The 23,669-nt window shown below is 37.1% G+C and overlaps 1 protein-coding gene across 1 annotated transcript; it reads right to left on the bottom strand.

Annotated features, from left to right (window-relative positions):
* Window positions 1-6,773: 6,773 nt before the first annotated feature.
* Window positions 6,774-9,362, bottom strand: LOC113335377 (nucleoside diphosphate kinase-like). The gene is made up of 7 exons (XM_026581439.1): window positions 9,243-9,362; window positions 8,868-9,061; window positions 8,537-8,768; window positions 8,176-8,381; window positions 7,691-7,815; window positions 7,386-7,581; window positions 6,774-7,167 (listed from the first exon to the last, which is right to left on the bottom strand). The coding sequence occupies exons 2-4, from the start codon at window positions 9,058-9,060 to the stop codon at window positions 8,207-8,209; spliced, it is 600 nt and encodes a 199-aa protein (XP_026437224.1). The 5' UTR covers window position 9,061; window positions 9,243-9,362; the 3' UTR covers window positions 6,774-7,167; window positions 7,386-7,581; window positions 7,691-7,815; window positions 8,176-8,206.
* Between the last annotated feature and the right edge of the window lie 14,307 nt (window positions 9,363-23,669).

The following is a 23,669-nucleotide window of genomic DNA, read 5'->3' as shown; positions in this document are numbered from 1 at the left end:
TCCCAGTCCAAACTTTGTTTTGTCTATATTACTTTGTGGATTTGTAAGGTAAAGATCTTTATTGGATCTTTTATATAAGATAAAGATCATTCTAAAGGAATTTCAGTTTATTTGGAGGATGAGTTTGCTTTCCAATTCTTCTCGAAATTTTGGGGTTTGTTTCATTTTTTTTTTCTTGGAAATGATTTATTGCGTAAAGTTAACCAAGCTGCATGGTGAGCTGCTTCATAGAGTACTCCGCAGTAGTGCAGATTAGATTCCAGTTTGACTTTATCCTGCATTGCTTAGATTCCAGTTTGACTTTATCCTGCATTGCTTAGATTCCAGTTTGACTTTATCCTGCATTGCTTACATTTAAAGACCCAAGACGGTGTTCTAAAAAAGTTCCACTTGTGTCTCAAAGGTTGTGATATTCGAGATATTTTCTGGTTTCCTCCACATATGACCGAACTTTGTGTCTTCCATGTTAACATTGCAAGTCCTCCTTTTCCTTCTCTTCTGCCCATTTCATTGCCTCTATCATCCCATGGACCTGCCCTCCTCTATACTTCTTATTCCGTCTTTGAAGGTCCTTGGTCCTTCAATTTGTCCTAAAGTATTATACCCCTGCCATTGTTAGTGCTGAAGTAAACTTGCAATGAACCATTATGATACTCTTCAGTACTGTTGTTTTTGTCTGCAGGTTAGTGACTTGAGCTAAAGATGGTTTTCTATACATGATCTGGTCTTTGGGTTCTTTGGGTTTTGAGGTGTTTGTTTTGATATGGCTAAGTGTAATTTTTCTTGCTGGTGATGCAGAAATTTGAAGGCAATGAGCCTTGTAAATGAACCAACACACTATTTCCATCCCACATTGTCCACCGGACTGCTGTGGTCACCGTAAACCCAAAATTATACAGAACTAGTAATAAAACATCAAGGTGACCAAACTTGTGGTACAAAAAATCCAGCCATATTATTTTTAATAAACAAAAACCATTTGATTAAAAAGTGGCACAAAAACCCCATATCAAATAACAATGAGTAAATTTAGGTTTTATTACTTTTAAAAAAGCCAAACATACCCTTTTTATCTTGATTTCTTCTTCTTCTTCTCTCTTTTCTTCTTTCCTCCGCCTCCTTCTCCCCACCACCATCACCACCAGCAGCAAAAAATGGCTCCGCGAACACCAGCAGCAACACCTCTATCTCCTCCACGAACACCTCATCTTGTACTTTAATGTTCAGATCTATCACCAACAGTAGCTCCGCCACCACCAAACCAGCCGTTATGTCCAGATCCGTCACCAACAACACCTCCATCTCTTCCGCGAATACCTCCTTCTCTTTTCTTCTACTTTTATGTTCAGATCTATCACAAATAGTAGCTTCGCCACCATCAAACCAGCCGCTATGTCTAAATCCGCCACCAACAACACTTCCGTCTCCTCCATTAACACCATCATCACCTTCTTCTCTTTCTATGTCTTGATTTCCATCAATAATACCGCCTCCTCTTACTTTTGTTTTTTCCCACCCCTACATGTCAGATCCGCCACCAACACTACTTCTGCCTCCTCCTTCTATCATCTAAAACCACCACCAATACCTTCAAATTGGCCACCAACAACACCAGCAAATGGTGATACATCTTCATCGTCGAAATCAATATTGTGGTGGAGAAATGACATATTTATGATGAAACCAAAATTGGTTTCATCAAATTCTGACAGTTTTTGTTGGTGAAAACAGTAAACTTATGATGAAACCAAATTTGGTTTCATCATAAACTTGCCTATTTTCTATCATGAAACCAAAGATTTTAATGATGAAAATTAAGTTTATGATTTTGGTTTCACCCGATTTTTGCCTAGTTTATTCGGCCTGATTTGGAAGTCGGCGTGTTTGGTTTCATCATTGAAGTTATGTTGGTGAAATGACAATATGTGGAATTAGGTTTCATCGTATTTTTTTTCACTTTGTTGAATATTGATCTATATGGAACCAATTTTTGATGGTGAGACACAAGTGGAATGTTTTTTGTTGAAACTAGTTTTAGTTGAGGAGGTAATGATAGTGGTGGTTGTGGCGGCGATGGGGGTGGTTCAGTTGACAGTGGTGGTAGGTTTCATCTTATAGTGTTTCATTTTTTCTTCTTTCTTCCTTCTCCTTTCTTTTATGGTGAAACCAAATTTTGGTTTCACCTGATTTTTTCCTAGTTTAATCGGTCTGACTTGGAAGTCGTCGTGTTTGGTTTCATCATTGAAGTTGTGTTGGTGAAATGACAATATGTGGAAAAATGATGAAACCTAATTAAGTTTCATCGTATTTTTTTCATTTTGTTGAATATTGATCTCTATGAAATCAATTTTTGATGGTGAGACACAGGTGGATTTTTTTTTGTTGAAACTAGTTTTAGTTGAGGAGGTAATGGTAGTAGTGGTTGTGGTGATGATGGTTGTGGAGGCGATGAGGGTGGTGCAGTTGACGGTGGTGGTAGGTTTCAACTTATTGTGTTTCATTTTTTTTTCTTTCTTCCTTCTCCTTTCTTTTATGATGAAACCAAATTTTGGTTTCATCCAATTTTGGTTTCATCATTTTTTCTGTTTGGTTTCATCATTTTTTCCTCATTTTGTTGAATATTGATCAATGAAATTCATTTTTCTCTGGTGGTGGCCGTCGATAATGGTGGTGTTGCTCGGCGGCGGCAGTGGTCGTCGTCGTCGGTGGTATGTGATGGTGGTTGGCGGCGACAACGGTGGCGCGATGGTGGTGGGCGGCGGCGGCGCGGTGGTGGTTGGCGGCGGTGGTCGGTGGCGGCTGGTTGGTGGTGGTGGTGGCCCGCGCCGATCGGTGGTGGTGGCCGGCGACGGATGGTGGCCGGCGGTGTTGCTAGTTGGTGGTGGGTTGTTGTATTTGGTTATATGGTTGATTTTTGTTTTTGTTGGGTTAATTTAAACTAGAAGGGTAATATAGACAGTTTATGCTAAACGAGGTTTTGTGAACAATTTGTATTGTTGGAGTTTTTGTGTATGGATAGTGACACCTTTGGGGTTATAATTCACGACCCGTATAATTTTTCCTGGCTAAATTAGGGCCTATGGATTTCTTCATCCACCCAATAGAGAATGATAAGGGATGTCTAAAGATTATAAAATTACTAGATTAACCTTAAAAAAAACTTTAATTATTCTAACACAAATACAAATACAAAATCATAACTTAATTAACAAATACAAAAATTATTAATCAAAACTCAACTTCCATCAAAATTAAAACTAAATCACAAACAACAATTATAATCTAATTTCCTTTTGGTTTACCAAAAAAAAAAACTCAAAAACAGACAATTCAAGTGATTGAGTTAAATCCCTTTAACCCCTTCCTTCTAAGAGACACTCTACAATGATTTACCTCTAAAACTTTGAAATTCGCTCATCAAAGTATCTGAAAATCACCCAGAATCGGTTTATATATAAACCATAGTAATCCGATTGTGAAGCTAATCGGATTTTACTGTGAACCTACATACCCCGATTCAGAGTTGATGTGATGAACATCAACTATAATCGGATTAAGTTAATACACAAATCAACCGATTCTTGATTCATGTTCGGATCATTTTGGACCATATGTAATCCGATTGTTTAGTTAAAAATATTTGTATCCAATAATCAGATTACATTATGCTCCATATAAACCGATTCTGAAAAAGCTGCAACAAATTACTTCAAGAATCGGATTTTATAAATAAACTTAAAGTCCGATTCTGGAACAAATTTCATGAGTGCAAGTTTCCCAAAAAAAACAAAACCACTTTCATTCATTAAGCTTGGTTCAAGTTTGCAAAATACAATATAAGAAAGCGACAAAATATAAGCATCCGAGAGATCAAGTTTTTAACATAAGAAAAATACTCATTCCAACAAATGGAGACCCTCAAATTGATCCGGCTCGATCAATTCCTCTCGTCGCCTCATGTTGGCATCGTATTTTTTAAAACACTCCTTGGTGAGCTCCGAGACCTCATTTAACTTATCTATCGGTGGTAATGGACAATCATCACGTACTCTAAGACCGATATAATGTATGTTGTTATGGTTGAATAAAACAATTCTCCGATCCTTAAGCGATTTTTCATCCCAAATGGTGTATTTTGGTGCGTATGTATAACATGATCCCTTACCAAATAGATGAACAACGCAACTCCACGTTTCCGCCAAGAGATGACCACATAGAGGAATTTGCATCCAATGCTCTCGGATAATTGTTCCATTTGATCTAATGCACATTTGATCTCTATTCCCTTGTATATAAACCATTGCTTTGCATCGTTTCTATCTTCCCATTCCAAATCGGTGAAATAGTGGGCAGAGGTATCAGGTCCCAACACAGATACGGCTTCGGGTTGATCTTCTTCAATCGGGTTATATGGTTATGAACAAACCCCGATTCCTGTACCCAATTTGGGGATTTTACCCAGAATCGGTTTATGTCATGCTATCGAATAAACCGATTATGGGTTAAAGTTTTGAAATGTTTTTCCTTATTCGAAAATTGGGATATGCAAATACATGTTTGTAGATCGTTACAACTCACACATGTTTATTAATAGCATTATCATCTTCTTCTTCCCGACGAAATTGTTCTTGTACTTGAATAATATCCTCAAACATTTTTTGGTTGTCTTTCTCTTCTTCATTCAACAAATTTTCCAATTCGGTAGTATCGAAATCTGATGTACCCATCTCTTCGTCACTACTAGAGTCTTCATCATCACTATATTCTTTCATTTTTGCTAAGAAAATCAAAAACCCTAATTTTCCCTTTTTTCCCTCTACCTCTTTCCCTCTAAACCTTTAAAAAGAAAATGAATTTCTACTCTAATCCAAACATTATAATCCCACTCAAACGCTTATTAATTTAACAAATTAACTTAATTAATCATCACTAATTTAATAATGGTATATTAGGTATTAACAAAAATCAGGGATAAGGGGTTTCTACAAATTACTTCATAATGACACTATTTTTTCATGTAGTTATAGGCCCCAATTAATTGGCATAGTCCCCAATTTAGGGAGGTAATTTTGACTTTGTCGCATTAGTTGTTTGTGTAACACTTTAAATGTTTAAAAAATATTTCTCTTTAGATTTGGTTCGTGAATTCATATTTTATTCAATCCTCTTACTGATTTTAGTTCATTCTTTCTTTTGATTTGTAGACAGATTCGAGTTTAGTTGTAATTACTTTTTGCAGATTAGCTTGAAATAAGTTTTCACTATTTGGTGTTGATCGCTCACTTTGATCATTGACTGAGTGTTGATTTTAACGGTTAACTTACACAAGGCAACGACAACAAAATCATGGAACGGCAAGCGCATCGTGCGTGCGTGTTATATTAGTACGCAGAAACAAAAGTTACATTTTACAATTTTTTGACCAAAGCATCCACCCTTATAGAAAGGCTGAACAAACTGCCGTGACCGTGAAATTTTCTCTTCTAAAATATTGGTATGACATCATAGCCTTCTTTGATTGCTCAATAAGCTCATCTGTGTTGTTATCTTCTTGCATATTTTCAAAAAGAGCTTGTAGTTTTAAAAATAATAATACATCCTACATCTAACATTGAAGATAAAGAGATTGCAAGATAAAAAAGTAAAGAGACACACAAGAACACAAGATATACGTGGTTCGTCATAATTATTTACGTCCAGGATGAAATGGGTGATCTTATTATTTCTTTCAAGTTACCAAGATGATATCTCTCGAACAATACTTGGTCTCTCTCATTACTCACTCACTTACAATCACTTGCCTTTCTCCCAACACAAGGGTGTATATTTATAGGCTGGGGTGCTCATACAACTAGATTACGGTGTTAGCTTTGTTCTATCAATTCTGATGATCTTGTCGGGTGAATATTAATACCTCCTCCAGATGCTTGATAGCCAATTCCATAATCACCGGAAGAGTTTGCCTGCGATACATCCTCGCCTGGTACATAATATCCGATCCTTCTTCTTATCCAACAAGAATGACTCCGATGTGCCTCGACCCTATACCAGTGGTCCGCGCAACCCGAACCTGCCACCCTTGGGCCCATCATGACTCGTTACGCGTGCTCCATCAATCACATCTAATGCTTTGTCCCCCGATTCTTCTGCTTCTTACGTGTGCTCCATCAATCACATTTAATGATTTGTCCCCGATTTGAACTCCACTGATGTAGCATTCGCTTTACACGTGTTCCCTCCTTAATCGTGCGAGGAAGATATCTCTTTTACCGTGTCAAGACCGAGAGGTGATTCGGTACTCTTCTGTGACCATTTCTTCGGTACGTCAGCGCTTAGGATGGTGCGACACGCATTTGTCAGATAATTGCTACTACAGCAGGCACAAAGAAAAATAACAACTCTTGTGATACCTATGATAAGCTAGTAGCAAAATGAACATTCGTTTAACAAAATGAGGATTCTATAACAAAATGTTTAGGAAAGTTACTATTTGAGGTTTGGCACCTTTATTCTTCCCCACGCTGTATATTACAAAGCAAAACAGACTTGGACTTCTACAATAGCATACTAGCAATCCCAGACTTGGACTTCAGAGCACTTGATTTGGAATCCACAGTACGTCGGATCTCCTTTTCATTCCACCATTGCATTGTACGGGCTAAGATACCCAGTACTGGATGAATCATTGTGTTAACACGCAAGTAAATGGCTAAAACAAATTGCACAATGGAAGTTCGATGAGGGAACTCCTGAACACGCACCAATAACGGAGGTCACCATAATAATAATAATAATGTACGGCAGTAGGGCCTCATAGAGAATGTACCAAGTCAACATTACTGGGAGATGACAATTTCATAAACAACTCTGTTAAGTAAAGGAAAGGACAAGTCTGCGACTCTGTGTTGAGCTAATCATGCTGAGAATTTGAGTTTTCTCCTAACATAACATAACATAACAAATAAGTCGTCTAATTCTATGGAATGTATACACATAAAGATGAGATGAATACGAGCACATCATCCGAACTGGAGGCTTGACAAGGTTGCCACAAAATAACCACCGCAGTTAGCACCACTAGCGGGATCCACCCAAGAAACAGCGCCAAATTCAAAAAATTCACAAATCATTGTCTTATCCCCTGGCTCGCCTAGGTAAATCAAGTTGCTGCCAAAAACATATGATAAAATGAATAAGCATCCACATAAAAACCAGAAACACAGGGATGTACTTTAACCAACAGTATCCGTTGATATGTAATTGGTCCAAAAAAGACATATTTTTCAACCCAATACACCTTTTCACAAACTAAAAACCAACAAAGGAAAGAGAAGCTCAACTCTGTGTACAAAAATAAACCTCCAAAAAGGTAAAACATATTTTACCTGCAAATTTTTATCTTCCCAGTATTGCCGTCATTGCATATGCAACCATCTCCATCATTCACTATTTGTATATATGGGAGAATTTGACGCACAAGCATGGCAATACCAATACCAAATTCACGTTTCTCATCTCCACTTGACGAAGCAAGCCATGCCTTGCTGTCATGAAATTCAGACTTTCTTACCAGCTTTAACCCTAACATAAAAGGATTGTATAAACCAAATTGTGATCTCAAATTTCAAAAATACTACATCATCAACCTAGACATACAATAAACTAGATTAAATCAAAGACATTTGCAAACCTTTTATGTAAGATGAATTACGCTCAATAATGGATACCAGTTCACCCACAAATTGCTTTTCGAAAGCCAAAGGCTTAATTAGGACAAATGTAAGATCTTCCTTGTAGTAAATGTCGGCGAAATTCCTGAAATTTTATATTGAGACTATATAAAACAGAGTAAAGACAAAAACAGTGACAAGCTTCTTCTTCTAAGACTTTAGTCCAAAAAAGTTGGGGTAGGCTAGAAAGGAAACACGAGGACCACCCAGACAGTCGCCCATCTTGGTACTGCGCTCACCCTTTCCAGAGGAAATGGCTGGTTTTCAACAAAACAAAGGTACACGAGGATTTCCCAAGCGGTCAATTATCTTGGTACTGCTCTCACCCTCTTTTGGTCTATCGATGGCTAGCCATGACTATCACCGACCCTCTTTTAGACAAAACAATGAGAGACAGGAAAAAAGAAATAGATATTGTAATTCATAACTAGAACAGAAAACTTACGGTGGAACGGTAATATAGTGCTCCAATTTCACTATGTTTTCCCTAACATTGTCTGTTGGCCAGATACAGTGCCATCAGGGAATGCACATGCCAGATATTTACTTGCCTCTACTTCTTCTCTCCAGGTACAAAGAGCGTCACTACCAAACCACAATTCATAATCTTCTACTGCACTTCTAAATGAATCACTGGTGTAAGCATTTAGCCTGTTACACAAAATGTTCAATTCATCATTGTGTCAGAGTAAAACTCAGCTTCACCAACAAAAATTGTGGTGTTGAGAAGTACTATCTACAGGAAAGCAGTAGAATTATACATTCTAATCCAAATAAGAGTTATTAAATGTGGTCAAGAACATTACCTGCCAGGCGCCAAGAGTTTAACTGTTTCCTTTTCGCAGGTAAAATATGATTCATATTCTTGTGATGTAAGCTGACGAGCCTTCTCAATAGCACCTTCACCTACCAATATCATAGCAATAAATGGATAGCGAGTAAGAAGATGTAGCGTAGAATCACCGGGACAAGGGTTTCTACCATCCCTGTCGAAGTGTGTAGAAAGAAATTTTGCTGATGCGCACATTAATCTCATCCCTGAAAACACAAACAAAATCAAATAACTATGAATTGAGAATGCACGGCAAACAGCATGCATGAAAATTGAAAATAAATATACATGAATGGTATACTTACCCATGATGTGCAAGCCGATCCCCTCAATTGCCGTCAAGATCTCGCCAACACATTTATCCGAAGCAACCAAACTGGGATAGCACAGCAAAAAGGTCCAATCCTGCTTCCCCTTCGTAATATCTTTTGCCAGTCCGTGTGTTTTTTTCTTCGATACTGCAAATCTGAATCTATTTTTCTTCTCTACAGACGCCATCCTGTAAATATACATCAGAAATCAGATGATGAGATTCACATGAGAGTCTAATATAATAGAATAGAAAAATGACAACAAAAGACAACCCTGAAAACCCCCTTTTTGCAGACCTAGATTAATTTTTAAATCCAATTGAAACCAAATCCAAAACAAAACTAAAATATCTCAAAGACAAAGATTACCTCGTCAGGAATGATTCAAACGATGGGAACTGAGATTTAATTGGAAATTCAAAAGATACAGAAACACAAATGCTTGAGAATAAGAAAGCTATAGGGAGAGACAAAGAGGCATCACTTGGGTTTGACAGTCTTTTATATAGACGGAGCACGAAACATAACATAACTGTCGGATATCAACACACCTATTCCAATCCTGTCCACTCGACAAAAACAACGTTTCTTCTTTTCTTTTTTTTTTTAATTTAAAAACAAAACTAGTGACAAAACCCCTAGGTGAACAAACTAGTGATAAGAAAAAACCGGTCTTATTATTTTTAACAAATAAAAACCGTTTCAAACAAAACTGGGATAAAAACCCCAATTCAAATAAATTTTTTAAAATTCAGTTTTTATTTGATTTCTAAATTCCAAAATTAACCTTCCGCATATAAAAACACTTTCAAAGGAAAGTTTGGCGGAAACAAGAAGATTTTTTTCCTCTCTGAACCGAACAAATCAGATTCAGAAAAAGTGTGATTCTTCTTTCCTAGTTTTCTTCATTCTTTTCGTTTCAATTCAAAGATTCGTCATCATCTTCTCCCAATTTCAATTCAAAAATTGAGAGAGCAATTTTAGGTTTGTTTGATTGAAGAACCGGAAGAGAAGCTACAAGTTTTGAGATCTGTTTATTCGAGATACGTAGAAGAATCCAATTCAGTTGTTCGAAGAAGAGAAGATAAACGTAGTTGTTCGAAGAAGAGAAGAATCCAATTCGTTATTCGAGATCTGGTTGCAATTCAGTTTAGCTGAAATCATATTTCCGCTTTTCAAGTTGAAATTGAATCTCGAATTGAAGAATCCAGCTGAACAATCAATCAACTTCGTGTTGATCATCTTCGTCTTCATATTAATCTTCGTCTTCAAGGAATCAATCAACTTTTCAGGTATTCAATTCTCTTTTTTGTGTTGATTTTTGATTTTGTTTGTGTGAATTTGCTAGTCACTCTTGTCGAATAAACTGAATTGATGTTAGCATATGATTTTTTATGTTGGTGTTGATGTTCTTATGAAGGATTCCATCTCTTTGGAACTGTTTTTCAAAAAAAAAATTGTTGTTGATATTCACATCTGGTGAAACTGTTTTTGGTTTCATCATTTTGTTCTGTAGATTATGGATTCTGTTCTCGCACTTGTATGTCACAAAGAAGATTGTTTAACTCTTCGTATTGGCCTCCAAGAGTCTTTTGCTAATTTGAAGACTAGTATATGCTCAAGTTGGTGTGAATTCTCTCCTCCTTCTATGGAAATTTTTCACATGGTTGATGATCAGCAAAAGGTCATTCATTCTGATTTTGATCTTCAATGTTTGGCTCTATTTAGTATGTATAATAAAAAAGGGATTATGGAGTTACTCGTAAGTCACAAAGCTGAGAGTTGTGGTTCAATAAGTTCAGGAATTATAGCTTTTGATGACTAGCCACAAAGTTCTGGAATTATACCTTTTGAGAAGCCACGGATTGATTATGATGTTCCAGATAAAATTAAGGAACCGTTGAAGTCTTCTCACTGGTTACATCTCTTTCAAGGAGTTAAACAGTTGTTTCCGGGAGGTGTTGAACAAGTTCGTTGTGATTTACAGAAGTATCACGCAGCAGCTGGTTATGAATACATGGTATATAGGAATGAGAAGTTGAGGATTGGTGCACGTTGTGCTAATAAGAACAAAGAGGAGAAATGTGACTGGCATTTATATGTTGTGTCTGTTGATGGTGTTGCAGGAAGTCCTTTTATTATCAAGGAACTAAATAATCAGCATACTTGTGTTGGTGGATTTGTTAACATGCCACGGATATCGAAGAAACTAGTTAGTAGCTTGATTATTGATGAAATTAAACAGGATCCTAATAAGAAAACTAAGCATATTATGGAATCTTTTACGAGAGACTTCGGATTTGACATTAGTCGTTATTATGCATACGCAGGTAAAAAGCATGCACTGAATACTTCATGGGGAGAAACGAGAAATCTTTTATGTTCTTGAACTGGTATAAAAACAAGTTGATTGAAACCAATCCTGGTTCTCACGTGGTTTTGGAAATTGAAGAAGGGACCAATAATTTTCAGAGGATGTTTATCTGTTTTGAAGCTTGTAGTCGTGGATTCAATTTCTGTCGTCCTGTATTATTCGTTGATGCGGCTCACTTGAAAAGCAAGTACCTTGGTCATATGATGGCAGCAACAGGTCTAACCGGAAATGATGGTAAGGTTTTTATCATTTTTTTATGTTGGTTTCATCATTTTTTTTATGTTGGTTTCATCATTTTTTATGTTTGGTTTTCATCGCATCTTATGCTTGTGTTATGCTTTCTGTTCATGTTACAGAAATCTTCCCTCTTGCTTATGGTGTGGTTTCATCGGAGAATGAAGCGAACTGGAAATGGTTTTTGGATAATTTGAAGAAAGTCCTTTCTCCTTTGCGACCAAAGCTTACTTTTGTGAGTGATCGAGGTATTGGATTGGTAACACAAATTCCTATTGTTTTTCCTGAGGCTTTTCATGGTTGGTGCTACTGGCATATGGAATGCAATATCAATACATGCTTACCAAAGAGTTGCAAAGTTTATAACAAATATGTATTCGGACTGTTTAAGAAATGTGCGTATGCTTCTACTCATAAAGAATTTTCAGAGAATTGGGATAAGTTGAGGAAGGTTCAAAATCAGAAGTTACAAGACTATCTAAGTAGAGCTCCTCTTGATAAATGGGCAAGTTTTTTCTTCAAGGGTCGACGATATGGTAGGTTGTGTTCAAATATTGCTGAGACTTTCAATGGTTCGGTCGTTGAAGAGAGAGAGAAGCCTATAGCCATCATGGTTGATGAGATCAGGGTGAAGCTAATGGACCAAATGTGTAAACGTCGCGAGGACTCTGCTAACTTAATGAAATGGCGTCAAACTCTATGTCCAGAATATGAAGCTCTACTCCACGACAACAAGATGCATGGATGTAACTACCAAGTCACCAAGTCGTCGGAATATGTGTTTGAAGTTCATGCTTCATTAACATAGACTGTCAATTTGAAAAGAAGAACATGTTCTTGCAACCGTTGGCGTATTGACGGTTTCCCGTGTGCCCATGCTGTCCGTTGCATCATGGTGAATGGAGAATATCCTTACAATTATGTTGAGCACTACTTTACAGTAAAGTTCTACCGAGAATCGTATAAACATGCAATCAATCCTGTTCCCACAGTCGAAAAGCCCGTGACAGTGTCGCCGAAATCGATGGTTTTTGGTCCGAATAATGGACCACAACCAGGACGTCCATCGAAGAAGAAGAGGATTCCTAATACAGGTTCAGTTGCCAATAAGAAGATGAGAACCTGTGGTTCCTGCAAGGTTTTGACCACCCATAATAAACGGACATGCCCTTGTCGTCAGATTTCATGAGAACTTGTAGTCATTTCGACTAGACTACAATATGTGGTTCCTGCAAGTCATCGAATTTTACTCTTAGTTTCGTTTGCTAGACTACAATATGTGTTTCATTTACTATTTCATATATTTTTGTTTTTAGAAGTTAATATGCTGCAGGTGTTTTCATTTTATATTTTGTCTAAGAATAATAAGTTTGATTAAGTTTAAGTTTTTCAGAATTTTTACAGGCCTTTATAGTTTGGTGTAACCGAATCAGGTTTCATCATTTTTTTGATGAAACCAGAAAGGGTTTCATCTTATTTTGGTGGAACCATTGTTTTACTGTCACTTTTTCTTCTATATTTTTTGACAACACAGTAGATGATGTTTTGTTTACTGTTTATTGGTGCCGCAAATATATGACACATCATTTATGGATAGTTTTTATAAAAATGAGACATCATATTTATGTAGACATAAGATTTTAAGGAAATACAACTGAAATAGCACGAAATTGTTTTTTATATAAACTGTAACCATTTCACAAGTACTTTAAACTTCAACTAAAACTTGAATCTGCAAGGAGAACTGTATGTCAAGGAGTATCATCATTACAATAACCATTTCAAAAGTAATTTAAAATTCAACTAAAACTGAATGTTCAATAGGACGGGCACGACATGCGAGTATTATTCTATATTGTCAAGGAGTATCTTCAACGCCAACTTTGGTCTCATATTATGCACCTTTTCTCGTATATCATCTGTAGACATGTTTCCTTTCAAGAGGCTCTTCATGTAATAGCAAACACGCAGGCCACAATCGTTCCTGAAAAACCAAAACAATGTCTCAATTGTTACAAAGTGACTAGCTGAGAGTGTTCTGATATTAGTATCTATATGTAAAGCATTCGGTTACAAGTGATGTAATGATTTCAAGCATATGCATATGTGAACTATAAACTTCCAAACATAACTTACCCTATTTGTTCACAACATGTAGGGTTGTGCAAAGAGTATGTTGTTGGCTGACTTGCCTGCTGATCACAGGGGAGCTTTGCGTCGTGCTGTGCAAATGCTGATACTATACGTTGTTTCATGCTTTCAACACTTTTTCTGCATTCCTCTCCCGTGGAAGCCAAGGAGTTGTAGTGATAAAATTCCCCAGTTTCAAAATCAAAAGTAAGCAATGTCCAATGGTTTACATCTCCAAGTGATGTCAGCAACGGAACGAACAAAAACCGCACGCTATAATCCATTTTGTCGATGAAGCCTTCTATTACAGCACCACATTTCTTTCCTAATGAGTGACATGTATGAAACAAAATACCAGATAAAAGCTCCTTAATTAGTTACAGACATGCAAGTTTGATGAAACCAAACTTTGTTCCATCAAAATTAACCATATAAATAACATCATTTTTTGTTTTCCACAACTAATTTTTATGCCAAAAAATTTACATTAAAGAATTTCGGAGTAAACTTACATAGGAAAATGTGCTTATAAACACAGCTCTCTGGTACTTTGGAGAACCATCTTGTTTCAACTCATTTTTTTTGATGTTGTTTTGCAGCTTCAAAATGTAGAACTCTATAATGTCTCCTGCGACGTCACCCTCTCTCATCAAATTATCCATCATCTTCCCCGATATATGTAATTGAAGATTTAAATGCTCCCACGTCGTTGACCTGTTAATTTTATTTTTTAAAAAGCTAGTTAATGATGGATAAAAAAGGAGAAACAATGCATAACTTGGAACAAAATTTTGATGAAACCAGTCTTGGTTACATCAGTTATTTCCCAATTACCTTTCATTGTTCTTTCTGAAAAAAGTGGTCACGAGGGGTTTCTCATTTTTGTTGAGTACTTTCAAGATCTTAAAGTTATCAACTGGTTTCAACTTCACCCCCTGTAGTTCCTGCACCTTCTTGTTCTCCTTGCACTTACGAGCTGTAACCTTTCTTCTTTTTTTCACACTGGTGTTGTAATCCTGCATTCTGATAGGTGGAACCAAATTCCTTCTGTCTTCCCTCATTCTTGTAACCATGTTACTCATCCTTTGCGCAGCACTGAGTTCTCCCTGTCCTTTCTCTTGACTGTCACACTGCGACAGTCCTAAATCAAATCCAGGTTGTTCATTCTCTAACTCAAGTAAATCATTCGCCATCTTTACAGCTGGGTAGTAGTATACGCTTTCAACATTTGGCTTTGACGAAGAACAACCTTTCTTATTGTATTCGTATTCCATTTTCCTGATAACATCTTCATCAATTACAAATTGAGTTTCGTTTTCTTCTTGTTCAATAATTTGCTTCGACGAAGAATCTTTTCTCATTTCAGATTCCACCCGCTCTGCCACCTTGATATCCTCAACGGTATTTGGAGTCAACTCAGTACCCTCTCCTTCTTGTTCATCATTGGTGACTGGCATCGACGAAGAAGCTTTGCTCATTTCAGATTCAACCCGCTCTGCCACCTTGATATCCTCAACGGTATTTGGAGTCAACTCAGTACCCTCTCCTTCTTGTTCATCATTGGTGACTGGCATCGATGAAGTAGCTTTCTCCATTTCAGATTCAACCCGCTCTGCCACCTTGATATCCTCAATGGTATTTGGAGTCAACTCAGTACCCTCTCCTTAATGAAATGGTTCGGTCGTTGAAGAGAGAGAGAAGCCTATAGCCATCATGGTTGATGAGATCAGGGTGAAGCTAATGGACCAAATGTGTAAACGTCGCGAGGACTCTGCTAACTTAATGAAATGGCGTCAAACTCTATGTCCAGAATATGAAGCTCTAGTCCACGACAACAAGATGCATGGATGTAACTACCAAGTCACCAAGTCGTCGGAATATGTGTTTGAAGTTCATGCTTCATTAACACAGACTGTCAATTTGAAAAGAAGAACATGTTCTTGCAACCGTTGGCGTATTGACGGTTTCCCGTGTGCCCATGCTGTCCGTTGCATCATGGTGAATGGAGAATATCCTTACAATTATGTTGAGAACTACTTTACGGTAAAGTTCTACCGAGAATCGTATAAACATGCAATCAATCCTGTTCCCACAGTCGAAAAGCCCGTGACAGTGTCGCCGAAATCGATGGATTTTGGTCTGAATAATGGACCACAACCAGGACGTCCATCGAAGAAGAAGAGGATTCCTAATACAGGTTCAGTTGCCAATAAGAAGATGAGAACCTGTGGTTCCTGCAAGGTTTTGACCACCCATAATAAACGGACATGCCCTTGTCGTCAGATTTCATGAGAACTTGTAGTCATTTCGACTAGACTACAATATGTGGTTCCTGCAAGTCATCGAATTTTACTCTTAGTTTCGTTTGCTAGACTACAATATGTGTTTCATTTACTATTTCATATATTTTTGTTTTTAGAAGTTAATATGCTGCAGGTGTTTTCATTTTATATTTTGTCTAAGAATAATAAGTTTGATTAAGTTTAAGTTTTTCAGAATTTTTACAGGCCTTTATAGTTTGGTGTAACCGAATCAGGTTTCATCATTTTTTTGATGAAACCAGAAAGGGTTTCATCTTATTTTGGTGGAACCATTGTTTTACTGTCACTTTTTCTTCTATATTTTTTGACAACACAGTAGATGATGTTTTGTTTACTGTTTATTGGTGCCGCAAATATATGACACATCATTTATGGATAGTTTTTATAAAAATGAGACATCATATTTATGTAGACATAAGATTTTAAGGAAATACAACTGAAATAGCACGAAATTGTTTTTTATATAAACTGTAACCATTTCACAAGTACTTTAAACTTCAACTAAAACTTGAATCTGCAAGGAGAACTGTATGTCAAGGAGTATCATCATTACAATAACCATTTCAAAAGTAATTTAAAATTCAACTAAAACTGAATGTTCAATAGGACGGGCACGACATGCGAGTATTATTCTATATTGTCAAGGAGTATCTTCAACGCCAACTTTGGTCTCATATTATGCACCTTTTCTCGTATATCATCTGTAGACATGTTTCCTTTCAAGAGGCTCTTCATGTAATAGCAAACATGCAGGCCACAATCGTTACTGAAAAACCAAAACAATGTCTCAATTGTTACAAAGTGACTAGCTGAGAGTGTTCTGATATTAGTATCTATATGTAAAGCATTCGGTTACAAGTGATGTAATGATTTCAAGCATATGCATATGTGAACTATAAACTTCCAAACATAACTTACCCTATTTGTTCACAACATGTAGGGTTGTGCAAAGAGTATGTTGTTGGCTGACTTGCCTGCTGATCACAGGGGAGCTTTGCGTCGTGCTATGCAAATGCTGATACTATACGTTGTTTCATGCTTTCAACACTTTTTCTGCATTCCTCTCCCGTGGAAGCCAAGGAGTTGTAGTGATAAAATTCCCCAGTTTCAAAATCAAAAGTAAGCAATGTCCAATGGTTTACATCTCCAAGTGATGTCAGCAACGGAACGAACAAAAACCGCACGCTATAATCCATTTTGTCGATGAAGCCTTCTATTACAGCACCACATTTCTTTCCTAATGAGTGACATGTATGAAACAAAATACCAGATAAAAGCTCCTTAATTAGTTACAGACATGCAAGTTTGATGAAACCAAACTTTGTTCCATCAAAATTAACCATATAAATAACATCATTTTTTGTTTTCCACAACTAATTTTTATGCCAAAAAATTTACATTAAAGAATTTCGGAGTAAACTTACATAGGAAAATGTGCTTATAAACACAGCTCTCTGGTACTTTGGAGAACCATCTTGTTTCAACTCATTTTTTTTGATGTTGTTTTGCAGCTTCAAAATGTAGAACTCTATAATGTCTCCTGCGACGTCACCCTCTCTCATCAAATTATCCATCATCTTCCCCGATATATGTAATTGAAGATTTAAATGCTCCCACGTCGTTGACCTGTTAATTTTATTTTTTAAAAAGCTAGTTAATGATGGATAAAAAAGGAGAAACAATGCATAACTTGGAACAAAATTTTGATGAAACCAGTCTTGGTTACATCAGTTATTTCCCAATTACCTTTCATTGTTCTTTCTGAAAAAAGTGGTCACGAGGGGTTTCTCATTTTTGTTGAGTACTTTCAAGATCTTAAAGTTATCAACTGGTTTCAACTTCACCCCCTGTAGTTCCTGCACCTTCTTGTTCTCCTTGCACTTACGAGCTGTAACCTTTCTTCTTTTTTTCACACTGGTGTTGTAATCCTGCATTCTGATAGGTGGAACCAAATTCCTTCTGTCTTCCCTCATTCTTGTAACCATGTTACTCATCCTTTGCGCAGCACTGAGTTCTCCCTGTCCTTTCTCTTGACTGTCACACTGCGACAGTCCTAAATCAAATCCAGGTTGTTCATTCTCTAACTCAAGTAAATCATTCGCCATCTTTACAGCTGGGTAGTAGTATACGCTTCCAACATTTGGCTTTGACGACGAACAACCTTTCTTATTGTATTCGTATTCCATTTTCCTGATAACATCTTCATCAATTACAAATTGAGTTTCGTTTTCTTCTTGTTCAATAATTTGCTTCGACGAAGAAGCTTTGCTCATTTCAGATTTCACCCGCTCTTCCACCTTGATATCCTCAACGGTATTTGGAGTCAACTCAGTACCCTCTCCTTCTTGTTCATCATTGGTGACTGGCATCGACGAAGAAGCTTTGCTCATTTCAGATTCAACCCGCTCTGCCACCTTGATATCCTCAACGGTATTTGGAGTCAACTCAGTACCCTCTCCTTCTTGTTCATCATTGGTGACTGGCATCGATGAAGTAGCTTTCTCCATTTCAGATTCAACCCGCTCTGCCACCTTGATATCCTCAAAGGTATTTGGAGTCAACTCAGTACCCTATCCTTAATGAAATGGTTCGGTCGTTGAAGAGAGAGAGAAGCCTATAGCCATCATGGTTGATGAGATCAGGGTGAAGCTAATGGACCAAATGTGTAAACGTCGCGAGGACTCTGCTAACTTAATGAAATGGCGTCAAACTCTATGTCCAGAATATGAAGCTCTAGTCCACGACAACAAGATGCATGGATGTAACTACCAAGTCACCAAGTCGTCGGAATATGTGTTTGAAGTTCATGCTTCATTAACACAGACTGTCAATTTGAAAAGAAGAACATGTTCTTGCAACCGTTGGCGTATTGACGGTTTCCCGTGTGCCCATGTTGTCCGTTGCATCATGGTGAATGGAGAAGATCCTTACAATTATGTTGAGCACTACTTTACAGTAAAGTTCTACCGAGAATCGTATAAACATGCAATCAATCTTGTTCCCACAGTCGAAAAGCCCGTGACAGTGTCGCCGAAATCGATGGTTTTTGGTCCGAATAATGGACCACAACCAGGACGTCCATCGAAGAAGAAGAGGATTCCTAATACAGGTTCAGTTGCCAATAAGAAGATGAGAACCTGTGGTTCCTGCAAGGTTTTGACCACCCATAATAAACGGACATGCCCTTGTCGTCAGATTTCATGAGAACTTGTAGTCATTTCGACTAGACTACAATATGTGGTTCCTGCAAGTCATCGAATTTTACTCTTAGTTTCGTTTGCTAGACTACAATATGTGTTTCATTTACTATTTCATATATTTTTGTTTTTAGAAGTTAATATGCTGCAGGTGTTTTCATTTTATATTTTGTCTAAGAATAATAAGTTTGATTAAGTTTAAGTTTTTCAGAATTTTTACAGGCCTTTATAGTTTGGTGTAACCGAATCAGGTTTCATCATTTTTTTGATGAAACCAGAAAGGGTTTCATCTTATTTTGGTGGAACCATTGTTTTACTGTCACTTTTTCTTCTATATTTTTTGACAACACAGTAGATGATGTTTTGTTTACTGTTTATTGGTGCCGCAAATATATGACACATCATTTATGGATAGTTTTTATAAAAATGAGACATCATATTTCTGTAGACATAAGCTTTTAAGGAAATACAACTGAAATAGCACAAAATCGTTTTTTATATAAACTGTAACCATTTCACAAGTACTTTAAACTTCAACTAAAACTTGAATCTGCAAGGAGAACTGTATGTCAAGGAGTATCATCATTACAATAACCATTTCAAAAGTAATTTAAAATTCAACTAAAACTGAATGTTCAATAGGACGGGCACGACATGCGAGTATTATTCTATATTGTCAAGGAGTATCTTCAACGCCAACTTTGGTCTCATATTATGCACCTTTTCTCGTATATCATCTGTAGACATGTTTCCTTTCAAGAGGCTCTTCATGTAATAGCAAACATGCAGGCCACAATCGTTCCTGAAAAACCAAAACAATGTCTCAATTGTTACAAAGTGACTAGCTGAGAGTGTTCTGATATTAGTATCTATATGTAAAGCATTCGGTTACAAGTGATGTAATGATTTCAAGCATATGCATATGTGAACTATAAACTTCCAAACATAACTTACCCTATTTGTTCACAACATGTAGGGTTGTGCAAAGAGTATGTTGTTGGCTGACTTGCCTGCTGATCACAGGGGAGCTTTGCGTCGTGCTGTTCAAATGCTGATACTATACGTTGTTTCATGCTTTCAGCACTTTTTCTGCATTCCTCTCCCGTGGAAGCCAAGGAGTTGTAGTGATAAAATTCCCCGGTTTCAAAATCAAAAGAAAGCAATGTCCAATGGTTTACATCTCCAAGTGATGTCAGCAACGGAACGAACAAAAACCGCACGCTATAATCCATTTTGTCGATGAAGCCTTCTATTACAGCACCACATTTCTTTCCTAATGAGTGACATGTCTGAAACAAAATACCAGATAAAAGCTCCTTAATTAGTTACAGACATGCAAGTTTGATGAAACCAAACTTTGTTCCATCAAAATTAACCATATAAACAACATCATTTTTTGTTTTCCACAACTATTTTTTATGCCAAAAAATTTACATTAAAGAATTTCGGAGTAAACTTACATAGGAAAATGTGCTTATAAACACAGCTCTCTGGTACTTTGGAGAACCATCTTGTTTCAACTCATTTTTTTTGATGTTGTTTTGCAGCTTCAAAATGTAGAACTCTATAATGTCTCCTGCGACGTCACCCTCTCTCATCAAATTATCCATCATCTTCCCCGATATATGTAATTGAAGATTTAAATGCTCCCACGTCGTTGACCTGTTAATTTTATTTTTTAAAAAGCTAGTTAATGATGGATAAAAAAGGAGAAACAATGCATAACTTGGAACAAAATTTTGATGAAACCAGTCTTGGTTACATCAGTTATTTCCCAATTACCTTTCATTGTTCTTTCTGAAAAAAGTGGTCACGAGGGGTTTCTCATTTTTGTTGAGTACTTTCAAGATCTTAAAGTTATCAACTGGTTTCAACTTCACCCCCTGTAGTTCCTGCACCTTCTTGTTCTCCTTGCACTTACGAGCTGTAACCTTTCTTCTTTTTTTTCACACTGGTGTTATAATCCTGCATTCTGATAGGTGGAACCAAATTCCTTCTGTCTTCCCTCATTCTTGTTACCATGTTACTCATCCTTTGCGCAGCACTGAGTTCTCCCTTTCCTTTCTCTTGACTGTCACACTGCGACAGTCCTAAATCAAATCCAAGTTGTTCATTCTCTAACTCAAGTAAATCATTCGCCATCTTTACAGCTGGGTAGTAGTATACGCTTTCAACATTTGGCTTTGACGAAGAACAACCTTTCTTATTGTATTCGTATTCCATTTTCCTGATAACATCTTCATCAATTACAAATTGAGTTTCGTTTTCTTCTTGTTCAATAATTTGCTTCGACGAAGAATCTTTTCTCATTTCAGATTCCACCCGCTCTGCCACCTTGATATCCTCAACGGTATTTGGAGTCAACTCAGTACCCTCTCCTTCTTGTTCATCATTGGTGACTGGCATCGACGAAGAAGCTTTGCTCATTTCAGATTCCACCCGCTCTGCCACCTTGATATCCTCAATGGTATTTGGAGTCAACTCAGTACCCTCTCCTTCTTTTTCATCATTGGTGACTGGCATCGACGAAGAAGCTTTGCTCATTTCAGATTCAACCCGCTCTGCCACCTTGATATCCTCAACGGTATTTGGAGTCAACTCAGTACCCTCTCCTTCTTGTTCATCATTGGTGACTGGCATCGATGAAGTAGCTTTCTCCATTTCAGATTCAACCCGCTCTGCCACCTTGATATCCTCAAAGGTATTTGGAGTCAACTCAGTACCCTATCCTTAATGAAATGGTTCGGTCGTTGAAGAGAGAGAGAAGCCTATAGCCATCATGGTTGATGAGATCAGGGTGAAGCTAATGGACCAAATGTGTAAACGTCGCGAGGACTCTGCTAACTTAATGAAATGGCGTCAAACTCTATGTCCAGAATATGAAGCTCTAGTCCACGACAACAAGATGCATGGATGTAACTACCAAGTCACCAAGTCGTCGGAATATGTGTTTGAAGTTCATGCTTCATTAACACAGACTGTCAATTTGAAAAGAAGAACATGTTCTTGCAACCGTTGGCGTATTGACGGTTTCCCGTGTGCCCATGTTGTCCGTTGCATCATGGTGAATGGAGAATATCCTTACAATTATGTTGAGCACTACTTTACGGTAAAGTTCTACCGAGAATCGTATAAACATGCAATCAATCCTGTTCCCACAGTCGAAAAGCCCGTGACAGTGTCGCCGAAATCGATGGATTTTGGTCTGAATAATGGACCACAACCAGGACGTCCATCGAAGAAGAAGAGGATTCCTAATACAGGTTCAGTTGCCAATAAGAAGATGAGAACCTGTGGTTCCTGCAAGGTTTTGACCACCCATAATAAACGGACATGCCTTTCTCGTCAGATTTCATGAGAACTTGTAGTCATTTCGACTAGACTACAATATGTGGTTCCTGCAAGTCATCGAATTTTACTCTTAGTTTCGTTTGCTAGACTACAATATGTGTTTCATTTACTATTTCATATATTTTTTTTTTAGATGTTAATATGCTGCAGGTGTTTTCATTTTATATTTTGTCTAAGAATAATAAGTTTGATTAAGTTTAAGTTTTTCAGAATTTTTACAGGCCTTTATAGTTTGGTGTAACCGAATCAGGTTTCATCATTTTTTTGATGAAACCAGAAAGGGTTTCATCTTATTTTGGTGGAACCATTGTTTTACTGTCACTTTTTCTTCTATATTTTTTGACAACACAGTAGATGATGTTTTGTTTACTGTTTATTGGTGCCGCAAATATATGACACATCATTTATGGATAGTTTTTATAAAAATGAGACATCATATTTATGTAGACATAAGATTTTAAGGAAATACAACTGAAATAGCACGAAATTGTTTTTTATATAAACTGTAACCATTTCACAAGTACTTTAAACTTCAACTAAAACTTGAATCTGCAAGGAGAACTGTATGTCAAGGAGTATCATCATTACAATAACCATTTCAAAAGTAATTTAAAATTCAACTAAAACTGAATGTTCAATAGGACGGGCACGACATGCGAGTATTATTCTATATTGTCAAGGAGTATCTTCAACGCCAACTTTGGTCTCATATTATGCACCTTTTCTCGTATATCATCTGTAGACATGTTTCCTTTCAAGAGGCTCTTCATGTAATAGCAAACACGCAGGCCACAATCGTTCCTGAAAAACCAAAACAATGTCTCAATTGTTACAAAGTGACTAGCTGAGAGTGTTCTGATATTAGTATCTATATGTAAAGCATTCGGTTACAAGTGATGTAATGATTTCAAGCATATGCATATGTGAACTATAAACTTCCAAACATAACTTACCCTATTTGTTCACAACATGTAGGGTTGTGCAAAGAGTATGTTGTTGGCTGACTTGCCTGCTGATCACAGGGGAGCTTTGCGTCGTGCTGTGCAAATGCTGATACTATACGTTGTTTCATGCTTTCAACACTTTTTCTGCATTCCTCTCCCGTGGAAGCCAAGGAGTTGTAGTGATAAAATTCCCCAGTTTCAAAATCAAAAGTAAGCAATGTCCAATGGTTTACATCTCCAAGTGA

Source organism: Papaver somniferum, unplaced genomic scaffold (assembly GCF_003573695.1).
Source record: "Papaver somniferum cultivar HN1 unplaced genomic scaffold, ASM357369v1 unplaced-scaffold_141, whole genome shotgun sequence".
In the NCBI taxonomy this organism is placed as follows: Eukaryota; Viridiplantae; Streptophyta; class Magnoliopsida; order Ranunculales; family Papaveraceae; genus Papaver; species Papaver somniferum.
This window is presented reverse-complemented; position numbering and strand designations above follow the sequence as displayed.

Coding starts and splice junctions, on each gene's coding strand:
- LOC113335377 (XM_026581439.1), bottom strand. CDS start 9,060: ATGGCGTCTGTAGAGAAGAAAAATAGATTCAGATTTGCAGTATCGAAG. Junction 8,769..8,867: donor GATCGGCTTGCACATCATGG/GTAAGTATACCA, acceptor TTGTGTTTTCAG/GGATGAGATTAATGTGCGCA. Junction 8,382..8,536: donor AAACTCTTGGCGCCTGGCAG/GTAATGTTCTTG, acceptor TTTGTGTAACAG/GCTAAATGCTTACACCAGTG.